The following is a 13253-nucleotide window of genomic DNA, read 5'->3' as shown; positions in this document are numbered from 1 at the left end:
AAAATTCATTCCTCCTTGATGGTCTCTGTACTTACTTGTGTTTTTTTGTTTGTTTGTTTGCTTGTTTTTTGTTATTTCTTCCTTGTCTTTTTTTTTTCTTTTACTTTTTGAATTATTTTATTGCTTTTATTCCCATATATACAAATAAATTTCTGTGCACATAACTAAATAGGCCAAACTTATTCTTTGATACTCTGAATGTACTGTCTACGCTCTTATCAAAGATGATTTCCTCCACTGTCCAATGGCCCCACAACCACCCACAAAGACTAAGTTCTCATAGTCTTATTTCTCCTGTGTCGCCTTTTACATCTCTCATGCCCTCATGAACATGCATGTAATTTATTCCATTCTAAAATTCCATCTCTTATCCCTACCATTTCATCTACTTCACTATTTCTCGTGGACTTTCTCAGCAATATTTCCATAAACAGTTAACTATATTACCTGTCTCCAATTCGTCTCTTCCCATTCTCACATAAACTCACTCTAATCACGCTTTTGCTGTCACCACTTTCCAAACTACCCTCCTTGTGGTCACTTTGCTAAACTCACTTATTAGTTTGAATATGTAGTTTGTATTTTTCTAATAATTTTCTAGGTCAATAATCATGTAACCTGAAAAAAAGACTACTTTAATGCTTCATTTCCAACTGATATGACTTTCATATATTTTTCTGTTTTACTGCAGTGGTTAGGTTCATTAATATAATGTTGAACAGAAGTGGTAAGAACAGAAATTCATGTCTTATTACTAATAATGAGGAAGAAAGCAGTCTTTCACTATTGAGTGTGATATTATATGTAGGTTTTTTAATAAATGTCTTTATCAGGTTAAGAATGTTCCCATCGTGTTTTGATTAAGGACTCAGTGGATGGCTCCTGATGAAAAGTGGGAAAGTTGTGACACAGAATTTCAAATTCCTATGGAATACAGACTTCCTGGACCCATTGAGATTGGAGGAACTCCTGAATCTATTGCCCTGAGTTAATTTTTAGACTTTGGACTGAAATTATCCCCTGAAGTTATCTTTAAACCAAAACAACAGTTAAATTCAATTAATAAAAAATATTTACCTGAAGTATTGTACTCTTTTAAAGAATTATTTATATGAGGTCCATTGACAACAGTAACTCTAAAGCATGCTGGGACGTTTAGGGAGCAATAAGTCTAAGTTAATGGGGGTGAAATAGTTTGGCTAGAGACTGCAAGAAAGATGACATAACTTGAAGAATGTAAAAATGATACTGAAATGTACGCATGGAAATGGTTGAAAGGGTTTATGTTTTATTGTGTATACATTTTCACCAAAAATAAAATTTAAAGAAAATATTCCCATCTATTCCTAGTTTGCTGAGAGTTTTGAACATAGATATGTGTTGGATTTTGTCAAATGTTCTTTCAATATATTTAATTTTTTTTAGTCTATTAATATGGTGAAATATGTTGACTAATTTTCATATGTTCAATCGACTTTCATGATTAGGATGCAACCCACTTAGTTATAATATATTTGCTTTTCTTTATCTATGTCATCTTGACTAAGCTTAGTAAATTGTATCTTTCAAAGCATTTTCCATTTTATCTAAGTTATTGACATTATCAGCAACTCTGTAGTGATGCTTCTTATTTCAGTACAGTTATTGTTAATTCCCTCCTCTTTTTTCCAGCTCTGTCTGACTAAAGATTTGTCAACTTTATTGTTCTTTACAGATATCTAAAATAAAACTTTTGGTTTCATTTATTTTTCTCTTTTTACTTTTCTGTTATCTATTTTACTTGGTTCCTGGCCCAATCTTTATTATTTCTCTCTTTTGGCTTATTATTTCTCTCCTTCTGCTTACTTCTGTTTTAATTATCTTTTATAATTCTTAAAGTGGGAGCTTAGATCACTGATTTTAAATATTTCTTCACTTTCAATGACTTACGTTGTGGTTATTTTGAATTTGTGGGAGTAGGATTTTGTTGTATTAATTTAAATAGTGGCCCACAGTTAAACGGAATCAGTTTGATTTCTCTGAAGTTTGTTTTTAAACTTTGTCAGGGAAGATATAGAGCAGGCTTTAGTCTAAAAATAATTTAAGTATCCTTCTGAAGACTATACCCAATGTTCTATGTATTTTTAGACTTTCGATTAGGCCAATGAGACACAGAAACTATTCTCAGGCCTCTATGAGTGCCAAGAATTATTCATTATATTGTCAGACAAATACAGGAAACCAACAACAAAAAGAAGTATGAGCATTCAATTAATACTAATATTTCAGAATTATATGAAAATGGGAAACCCTGGTGGCATAGTGGGTAAGAGCTATGGCTGCAAACCAAAAAGATGGCAGCTCGAATCCACTAGACACTCCTTGAAAACTCTATGGGGCAGTTCTACTCTGTCTTATAGGATCACCATGAGTCAGAATCAACTTGATGGCAGCAGGTTTGGTTTTTTTGTTTTGTTTTTTTTTTTAATGAAAATGAGAGCTCCAAAAGGCTGTTTTTCTCACCTAACTTCTTTAGGAAACACAGTAGATGGAATAATCTCACATGATTTATACAAATATTAATTCAAATAACACCTTATATAATATTTAATGATAAATATGTCTTCTTTATAGAACATTTTAAAATATACACTTCTGTTTCTGGCCAAGATAGACCAACAGGGTTAGAATTTACCTTCTTACCTGAAACAAACAAAAAATGGACAAAATAAATGAAACAGCAGTTTTCAGACACTACACCAGGCAAAGAAGGACAGTGATGCCTAAAAGAAATGAGATGACCCTATAATTGTCTCAGTTTACTGCCTTGAGAGTTTGTAGGCTATAGCACAGGAAGAATCCCTGACTTAGTACCAGTGAGACCAAGGCAGCTAGAGTTCTTAGTACAATGTACCAAAGAGGAGAGAGCTATACAGAGAGAGAAACCCAGAGATCTGCAGAAGGTTCCTTTGAATATTCAGCTGAGTGCAGATAAGTACATGCATGAAGTTACCTGGGGGTGGAGATTATGGATTGAATTGTGTTCCTCCAAAAAATATGTTGAAGTCCTAACCTCTGGTACCTGTGACCCTGACCTTGTTTGGAAATAAGACCTTCGAAGATGTTATCAGCTAAATAACAAGACAATAATGGACTAAGGTGAGTCCTAATCCAATATTAGTGGTATCCTTATAAAGGAGACACAGAAACACACAAAGAAGGAAGATATCTGGTTGAAGAAGTAGACAGAGATTGATGTATAAGCCAAGGAATGCCAAAGACCATCAATCATCTCCAGAAGTTAGGAAAGAGGCATAGAAGAGATTCTTCCTCAGAGCCATCAGTCAGAATTAAGGTGGCTGATACCCTTATTTCAGACTCCTAGCCTCCAGAATCTTGAGATGATAAATTTCTGTTCTTATAAACCACCCAATTGTGGTATTTTGTTACAGCAGCCCTAGGAAACACATACAGTGGACAAAGAACCTCTCTAAAGGATTAAAAGGAACAATGCCAGTGTTTGCCCTGGGCTGGGAATCATGCTTGCTGCCATCAGCCAGACTGAAAAACCTCAAGATTTGTGGGGTGTTACGTAGTGTACATAGCAGGTCTTACCTCAATAAAAAAAAAAAAAAAAATTTTTTTTTTGGGGGGGAATAATTATCCCTAAACTCAATACTACTCCAGTACTAATAAATCTTAGAAACAAGACCTGAAAGAATCAAACTGCTTCCAAGTAACTTACACAAAAATATCTATCATCCAACAAGGTAAAATCACATTGTCTGAAATCCAACAAAAGAATTACCAGATTATATAATGTTCTCTGCATATATATAACCATAATTAGGAAATAAGTTACTCAGTTGAAAGTGACCCAGAACCAACATACTGACATAAATGTTAAAATTGGCAGACAAGAACATTAAAATTACAATTGTATTCAATGTATTTTAAAATTTAAGTAAAGACAAGGATGATATAAAAAAAAGACCCAGATCAAGCTTCTGGAGGCTAAAACTAAAATGCACGACATAAAAAATTACACTGGGTGGAAGGAAGTACAGATCAGAGATTTCAAAAGGAAACATCAGTAACCTTAAAGACACAGCAGCACAACCTATTCAAAATGAGGCAAAGAGAGGAAAGAGAAAACAACAACAGCACTAGTGAGATGTGAGCAACAACTTTAAGCAGCCTATGCCCATATAATTGGAGTCCATAGGGGCAGAGGTAAAAGCCAGAGAAAATATTAAACTAATAATGGCTGGAAATCTCCCAAATTTTTTGAAAACTATAAAGCCAGAAATTCAAGAAAGTCAATTGATGTGCAGCAGAAGAAACATGAAGAAAACTCCAAGGTTCATCATAAACAAATTGCTCCAGATCAGTGATAAAAGGAAGCTCTTAAAAGCATGTTCAAATTTTATATTCATAATTAATTCCGATTCATGTTTAATTCATATTCCTAATTCATACAAAATACAGTACGATATGAATGTATACAATATATCCATCTTAAAAATGAATCCAAATACTACCTCCTAAAGTATGTCATGCAGCAAAAGTGGTAATTTGTGGCATATTTTTAATCTGCAATGTATGTATTTGAAAAGGTGGCTAAAATTAATGAGTTAACCTTTCCACTTTAGGGGGGAAAAACAGGTAAAATAATGATAAGAGTAGGAATTGATGAAATAGAAAAAAAATACATTATGAGAGAATTAATAACCCACCTCGCCCCCCAAAAAAACCTAATAAATTTCTCATCTGATAATATTTACTAAAAAAATAAAGAGGATACAAGTAATATTAAGAATGAAGAGACTTGACAGATACAACCTAGATAAGAAAGATAAAAATACTGTAAAAATGCTATACCAATAAATGTAAAAATTTAGTAAAATAAAATAAATTTTAGAAATAAAAATCTGACCTCAAAAAAATAAAAACAAAAAGCCTAAATGGTACTGCTAAATGGTATTACAAAGTTTAAAAAAATTAATCAGTAATTTAAAATCTTCCAACAAAGAGAACACCAGGCCTTCATAATTTCTACACGAGTTCTACCAAATTTTCAAAAAAACAGATAATTCCAAAGAAATAAAACATCTTTAGCAACAGGAATAAACAAAAGTGACTACGACTCAATTTGTCCTATTAAGCTAGTATAACTACCAACCTAATGCCGGATAAGATTAGTGCAAGAAACGAAAATTAAAGTACAATCTCACTCAAGAATTTATATACAAAAATCATGAATAAAGTATTTCCAAACTGAACCCTTTTTCCTACAAATACAAAGAAAAAGGTCATACATGGTGACAAAGTTTGGGTTTACGCCAGTAATGCAAATAAGGTTTAATATCAGCAAATCTATTACTGTCATTTCATCACACTAAGAGACAAAAGGAGAAAAATCGTGTATTTATTTATTTTAGTAGATACACAGAGTGGCTGTAACAATGGACTCAAGCATAGCAACAATTGTGAGGATGGTGCAAGACCGGGCAGTATTTCATTCTATTTTACATAGGGTTGCTATGAATAGGAACCAGCTCGACAGCACCTAACAACAATAACAACATACACAACATATTTTTACAAAATTCAAAGTTCATTAATAATAACTCTTAGCAAATTATGAACGAAAGTGTATCCTGGAGCATCCAAATGGGTCCAAAATAATTAGCTTTGCTCTTTCCTGTGCAGGTTATAAACAAGTTGAGAAATAAAACAACCTGACAGTAAAGTTTATTTTGAACAGTAGAAGAGTATGTGCACAATCTCCTGAGTAGTTAAAATCAGTCACATGAATGAGTAAAACATATGAAGTGAAGAAGTACCCAGAATTAAGGAGAAGAACTGTTACTCTTGTCATGTTGTTGTTGTTAGGTGCCATGGAGTCAGTTCCGACTCATAGCAACCCCAGGTACAATAGAACAAAACACTTCTGGTCCTGCCACATCCTCACAATCATTGTTGTGCTTGAGCCCATTGTTGCAGCCACTCTGTCTATCTATATAGTTGAGGGTCTTCCTCTTTTTGCTGATCCTCTACTTTACCAAGCATGATGTCCTTCTCTAGGAACTTATCCCTCCTGATAACTCCTGTCACAGGAAATAGTATACACCCAAAACTCATTGCCATCGAGTCGATTTCAACTCATGGCAACCCCGTGTGTTACAGAGTAGAACTGAGCACTGTAGGGTTTTCATAACCTTTATGGAAGCAGATCTCCAGGCCTTTCTTCTATGGCTCAGCTGGATGGGCTTGAACTGTCAACCTTTCAGTTAGTAACGGAACACAAATGTCTTGCACCACCCAGGAACCTGATGGTATAAATGAGATGATATAAACTCATTGCTGTAGAGTCAATTCCAACTCACAACGATCCTGTAGGATGGATTAGCACTGCCCCATAGGGTTTCCAAGGAGCAACTGGCAGATTCAAACTGCTGACCTTTTTTGGTTAGCAGCTGAGCTCTTAGCCACTACTCTACCAGGGCTCCTGGAGATGGTATGGCTTCACCTAAATCCACCATCCCCTGGGGCATCCTGGGCAGCTTCTACACTGAATTAACTGAAAAATTCCTCAAGCAATGAGAAATGAAGAGAAACCAGACTTGTGATTTGTCACCTGACACAGAATGTTTTGCACCTGACCTATTGTTGCATCTGTCTGTCTCTAAGGACACAGTCTCAATTGACGGGTGTTTAATTTTTTTCTCACAAAGTTCATTACACTATAGATTAAAAAGTGATTTTTAAACCGGGGATTCCAAGAGGTCCTTTTTTTTTTTTTTTTTTAAATCAGATGATCTCTGCACACCTGATGCAGACCAAACAGATATAATTTGTGCCGTTCTTGTTAACATAGAATTTGCAGGGAAACCTGTCTTCCTATGTAGAGAGGTCAGGATGTTGGTTTTGCCCAAACCAAAGACAGTTCCTCACTATCACCACAGTTATACAGAATAATTAAGCATTTTTCCTAGAATTAAAGTATTTAAAGTCAGAAAAGATCCTTTATTTGGTATCCTTATAGATTTGTTGAGGTTAAAAGAGACTTGGGCAAGACCTGGGAAATAGCGGGTGATGGGAACCTAAGAGATCTCTCTGCCCACTCACAGACTTTCCAGGGAGTGCAAGTATGTGTGTGGGTGTGTGAAAAACATCATTGTACACACCTCCACTAGCAAACTCCTGCTCAGCTCTGAGTTGCTTTGAAGATCTTTGTGGTTAAATTGCCCTCAGAAGCCATGAGCAGCAATCAGAAAGGTCAGTAGGATTTGCTTAGTTATGCCAGTTATTCACCATCCAGATCCCAAGTAATTCAAAGTAATACGGAAGAAGGCTTTGACTTACATGTTTCAAAACCCAGGTCCTAAATAATTATAAACAATGTTTCACAATAAGACTCAATGGTTATGTATTAAATGTCACTCTATTCTCTAACATGTGACACATGAATTTTAATAAGACCTTAGAAAACTGCCCTTAGGAAGTTCTAAGGATAGGACAGGACAATTTTTAGAGAGAGAATATAGTCTCCTATATAAGAGACCCTGGAAAAATGTACTTCTTCCCTCCATCCAGCAAAAATGTCTCCTTAATATTTGTTTTTTTGCCATAAACTTGAATACTTATTACTAGAGATAAGCCTCTGTTTAATGAGCAGTACCACAAAGCATTCTGGAAAGAATAAAATATTTTGTTATTATTAAGACAGCAATTAACCAATGAACTTTTATGTGCTAATTTGCTTGAGATTACCCATTATGTTCCAGATGAGACTAGGACACTAACAGATAATTGATTTTTGTAAAGGCAGAAATTAGAATATTACTGATGCATAGAGTTTAGACCAGTTTGAGGAGAGCTTGGTGGGCTCCATGGTTATGTATCAGAAAGCAAGAAAAGGAGAAAGAATGCTCCTACCTTCAACATTTGGTCTAGTGTGATCATTCTCTGAGTGGTTCTGCAGTACCTGGGCGGGAAGCAGCTAAAAGGTCAGCCATTTGTTACACACCCATGTCAGACCCCTGTCTGTAAATCCAGAGTCAGAAGGCTCTGAAGTGTGATCTGAGACCATATTGAAAATGGACACTGCACACTCAGTAGGAAGGAAAAAAACACATTTCCCCAATCTCAGGGGAAACACACCTCAATATTATTGTGGCAAACATGTTGAAACAACCAAGAGAAAACCATTAATGTTCCAAACAAATTGGAGTCTCCTGGGAAGATTCTGTTCCATCGCAATTATGAGAGAAATTGGGAGCCCTAGAGACAGTGACTGTAAACAGAGAACACTTCAGTTACTAAAAATGTAATTAATTATTGCTCTTAAAGAGCACCCGTCTGTCTACAATGGTCCCTAATTTAGAAATACAGAAGCCCTGGGCACAGATTCGTCTAGTTCCCTGACAGTTACTTGAGAGGCAGCATTACAAGGAGGCTGTTGGTCATTTTCTCAAAATATAAAGAATAGAAATCAACCAGCGCAATACATAGTTGAGAAGGCAGTGTTTTGTAGTGGTTATGAGTCAGGGTTCTATCATCAGACTGCTTGGGTTTATATTCCTACTTGACCACATCCTAGGTATATGACCTTGGGCAAAATTCTTAGTATTTCTGGACCTGAGTTTCCTCATCTCTAAATGATAACTAAATTACAGCCAGTCTCAGAGAGCTTCTTTGAGAATTAAATGAGGTAATCCAAGTGAAGTATTTAATATAGTACCTGACATTTAGTAACCACATTATAAACATCATCTCTTGAGAGGTTTGTGAATTAAATTGAATATAGAAAAGGGGACTTCTTGACTTTGGTAACTCCCATATTCTTATCTCATGAAATTCTGTCATTAGAAATGTATTCTTTAATTAAAAACATAAATTCATCTGGGGCGAGTAGCATAAATGTGATTACAGGTTTCTAAGACATTAGATGAATTTATTTTCCAGATCTTCTACAGCACCGATGGTAAGTTATCCCAGAAGTGAGGTAAAGACAGAGGTAAGAGCTGGAAAGTGTATCCTTGGAAGGCAAAGAAACACATTAGAAGTGGAAAATCTCCTAATGGTTGAGTGGAAACCAGGAAAAAACTCCTGAAACTTTTTCCTCCCTTGATACCATGGGAAGAACATAGAATTAGGATTTAATTTGGATCCTTCCTTTGACATTGTTCCTAACAAGCCTGGTGACTCCTGGCCCTCTGATTTTCACTTCATATTTAGGGGACTGTCTAAAATAATCTTTAAGGTCCTTCACATCTCTCAACATACATATTTCTCTTAAATCCTTGATCATTTTATTCATAGAAAACTAGCTAAGATTTCTTTTCTTTCTTGTTCCTGTATAATAGTTCAAAGACAAAAAAAAAAACAGGGAAAAAAGCCCAGGGCAAGAAAGAGAGGGTTGAAGACAAGTATTCCCAAGTAACACAATACGATGAAAAGAAGAGGGCCCCAAAATGAGCTCAGAAGAGAATAAGAAGGCTGTGGTTTCTGTGGAGATGGGAAGTGAATGTCCCAAAGAACAATGTTTGAATTAAGAGATTTGGACAGGTAATCACATCATAAAGTGCAAAAGTAGATTACAAACATAAAACACATTCAGAAAGAATAAGTCATCATTATATCAATGATGAACAAATCTATCAACAAAATATTACTTTTTTAGAACTTAAGAGGACCTTGTAATTTTGTATTTAATTTTGAAAGTAGCAGGAATCTTAAAATATGTATATAGAATATACTCTGGGGGTCACAAATCTAGGGATAAGTTAAGACCTCTAGGAAAATTTGGCTACAGATATTGGTGATGGTTGCACATGATTGATGAAATTCGTGTCACTGAATTTTATGTGTGAAAAATGTTGAATTGGCAAATGTTGTTATATATATTTTTACAACAATAAAAAAATGAAAAAGTATGTATTTTTTGTACCTACTATGTGCCAGCACAGAGATGTTAGGTGCCATCAAGTCAGTTCCAGCTCATAGCAACCCTATGTAAAACAGAACGAAACACTGCCTGGTCCTGTGCCATCCTCAAAATAGTTGTTATGCTTAAGCCCATTGTTGCAGTCACTGTGTCAGTCCATCTCATTGACGGTCTTCCTCTTTCTCGATGACTCTCTACTGAGCATGATGTCCTTCTCCAGGGACTGGTCCATCCTGATAACATGGCCAAAGTATGTGAGATGTAGTCTCGCTATCCTTGTTTCTAATGAGCATCTGGCTATACTTCTTCCAAGACAGATTTCTCATTCTTCTGGCAGTCCATGGTATATTCAGTATTTTTCACCAAAACCATAATTCAAAGGTGTCAATTCTCCTTCCATATTCCTTATTCATTGTCCAACTTTCAAATGTATACGAAGCAATTTAAAACACCATGGCTTGGGTCAGATGTGCCTTAGTCTTCAAGGTGACATCCTTTTTTTTTTTTTTTTAACACTTGAAAGAGGTCTTTTGGGGTAGATTTGCCCAATGCAATGTGTCTTTTGATTTTTTTGACTGCTCTTTCCATTGGTGTTGATTGTGGATCCAAGTAAAATGAAATCCTTGACAACTTCAATCTTTTCTCCATTTAACATGGTGTGGCTTATGGGTTCAGTTCTGAGGATCTGGGTTTTCTTTATGTTGAAGTGTAATCCATACTGAAGGCTGTGGTCTTTGATCTTCATTAGTAAGTGCTTCAAGTCCTCTTCACTTTCAGCAAGCAAGGTTGTGTCACCTGCATATCGCAGGTTGTTAATGAGTCATCCTTCAATCAATGGTTTACAAAATAAGTATAATCTGCATTCTAATGGAATTTACCATGCGGTGGAGGATAGAGGTAAAAAGTAAATTAACATATTATGCAATTATAATGGAAATTATAAAAGTACTATAAAAGAAAAACACAGAGCAGTATGTATAACATCAGGGATAAGAGGAACATAGTTTAGCTAAGACTGTCCAGAAAGATGTCTTTGAGGGGGTTATATTGAAGCTAGGACCTGAGAAATAAGATCCAGACATTCAAGAATGTAAGCCGAGCATTTCAGGTAGAGAGAGAACAACTGCAAAAGTTCTGAGGTGGAAAAGAGTTTGGCATCTTTAGAGAACTGAAGAAGGTCAGTACAGCTGGACAAGCAAAAGGTTACTTAGGAGGGTTACACAGGGATGAGATCATAAAGGGCCTTAGAAGCCAGAATAAGGAATTTGAATTTTATTCCAAGGATAATGAAACTCCATTAAGAGTTTTTAAACAGAGAGATGGATCTTATGTATGGTTTTAAAAGATCCCTCTGGTTTTGTCTTTAAAACGGACTTGCAAGAATATTTTGTGCGGTTTAGAAAGAAGAAAGCAGAACAGTATAAAGCACTTTATAGGAGGATAAGGATTATAACAGAGGAGGAGGAAGTAAGAGGCTGAGGGCAGAAGAATTTTAACTTCACAACCTTAACTACAGTCAGCTCTGTTTACATCACAGGGAACCAAGATGTTGTCATGAAATTACAAACCATGCATATTTTTATATAGTGTTTTTCTACCCATTAACACAGCTAATGTAAAATAGCTTCATTTAAAACTAACACAATTAGATGAGAAAACAAAAGATAACAGATTAGGAGGAAAGAAATAAAACTATCTTTGGTCACAGAAGATATGCTTGTCTGTGCAAAATAATGTCATTTCCATGGGATTGTTAATCTAAGAATCTCTTTACCATCAAATTAATACTACATCAGCATTATAATAAGAACCATTACTAAGAGCTTTCTGTTTGTTCTCCAGTATAGTTTTTTTTTTTTATAGTGCTTGGGGGTGGTAGTCCAATAGCATTACTGATTGACTATCAATTATTTGCCACTCCAATAACATCCTTAATTAACAGATAACAAATTAAAAAAAAAAAATCTTGGCTTAGTTAACATTTTCACCCCACCCCACCAGTAACTCATGTTGGTAATCCCTTCTTCATATCTAATTTCTTTCTTATTTTTATACACAGACCAGGCCATAGTCAGGAATCAGTGATGAAAAATTATACAGCGATAACAACATTCATCCTGGTGGGACTAACAGATGACACAAATCTACAGATTCTGCTTTTTATCTTTTTGTTCCTAACATATTTGTTGAGTGTTGTTGGGAATCTAACCATCATCACTCTCACCTTGGTGGATTCTCACCTTAAAACACCCATGTATTTTTTTCTCCGGAATTTTTCCATCTTAGAAATCTCATTTACAACTGTCTGCATTCCCAGATTTCTCTACACAATGGCATCTGGGGACAATACTGTTACTTACAATGCATGTGCCACTCAATTATTTTTTGTTGTTGTCCTGGGCGTGACTGAGTTTTTTCTCCTGACTGCCATGTCCTATGACCGTTACGTAGCCATCTGCAAGCCCCTGCATTACACAACCATCATGAGCAACAGAGTCTGCATCAGGTTCCTTATTGGCTGTTATATAATTGCTCTAATCATTGTCATCCCACCATTTGGCATGGGCTTTGAGCTCGAGTTTTGTGACTCCAATGTCATAGACCACTTTGCCTGTGATGTTGCTCCTATCCTGAAGATCACCTGCTCCAACACAGAGTTTATAGAGCGGTTTGTCTTAATTCTGGCTGTGTTGATCCTCCTTTTCACTTTGGTGTGTGTGATTATGTCCTACGCATACATCATCAAGACTATTCTCAGATTCCCTTCTGCCCAGCAACAGAAAAAGGCTTTTTCTACTTGCTCGTCCCATATAATTGTGGTTTCTATCACTTATGGAAGCTGCATCTTCATCTATGTTAAGCCATCTGCAAAGGAAGGGGTAGCTATTAATAAGGTGGTGTCAGTACTTACTACCTCAGTTGCCCCAGTAATGAATCCCTTCATTTATACTCTGAGAAACAAGCAAGTGGCTCAAGCTTCTAAAGACCTGATCAAAAGAGTTGCATCCATCTCAAAGAACTAAAGGACTGGTGAATGCATACTGACAAATTACGAAAGAATTCTCTATTTCCATTTCACATTTCCCTAAGTCTGCGTTACCCAAACCCATTGCCATCCAGTCAATTCTGACTCATAACAACCCTATAGGACAGAATAGAATTGCTCCTTAGGGTTTATAAGGCTGTAATCTTTATGGCAGCAGACTTCCACACCTTTTTCCCAAAAAGCAGCTGGTGGGTTACCACCTACTATTTGGTTAGCAGTGGAGCACTTAACCACAAGGGCTCCTTAAATCCTACATTACCCATGATTTTTATGTAT

The 13253-nt window shown here is 35.8% G+C and overlaps 1 protein-coding gene across 1 annotated transcript; it reads left to right on the top strand.

Moving 5' to 3' along the window:
* The first annotated feature begins 12015 nt into the window (after window positions 1–12015).
* On the top strand, window positions 12016–12954 carry LOC100674405 (olfactory receptor 6C2-like). The gene has a single exon (XM_003405544.3). The coding sequence runs from the start codon at window positions 12016–12018 to the stop codon at window positions 12952–12954; it is 939 nt and encodes a 312-aa protein (XP_003405592.2).
* The last annotated feature ends 299 nt before the right edge of the window (window positions 12955–13253 follow it).

This window comes from Loxodonta africana, chromosome 4 (genome assembly GCF_030014295.1).
Source record: "Loxodonta africana isolate mLoxAfr1 chromosome 4, mLoxAfr1.hap2, whole genome shotgun sequence".
Classification (NCBI taxonomy): Eukaryota; Metazoa; Chordata; class Mammalia; order Proboscidea; family Elephantidae; genus Loxodonta; species Loxodonta africana.
The sequence above is the reverse complement of the archived record's forward strand: the minus strand, read 5'-3'. Positions and strand labels throughout refer to the sequence as shown.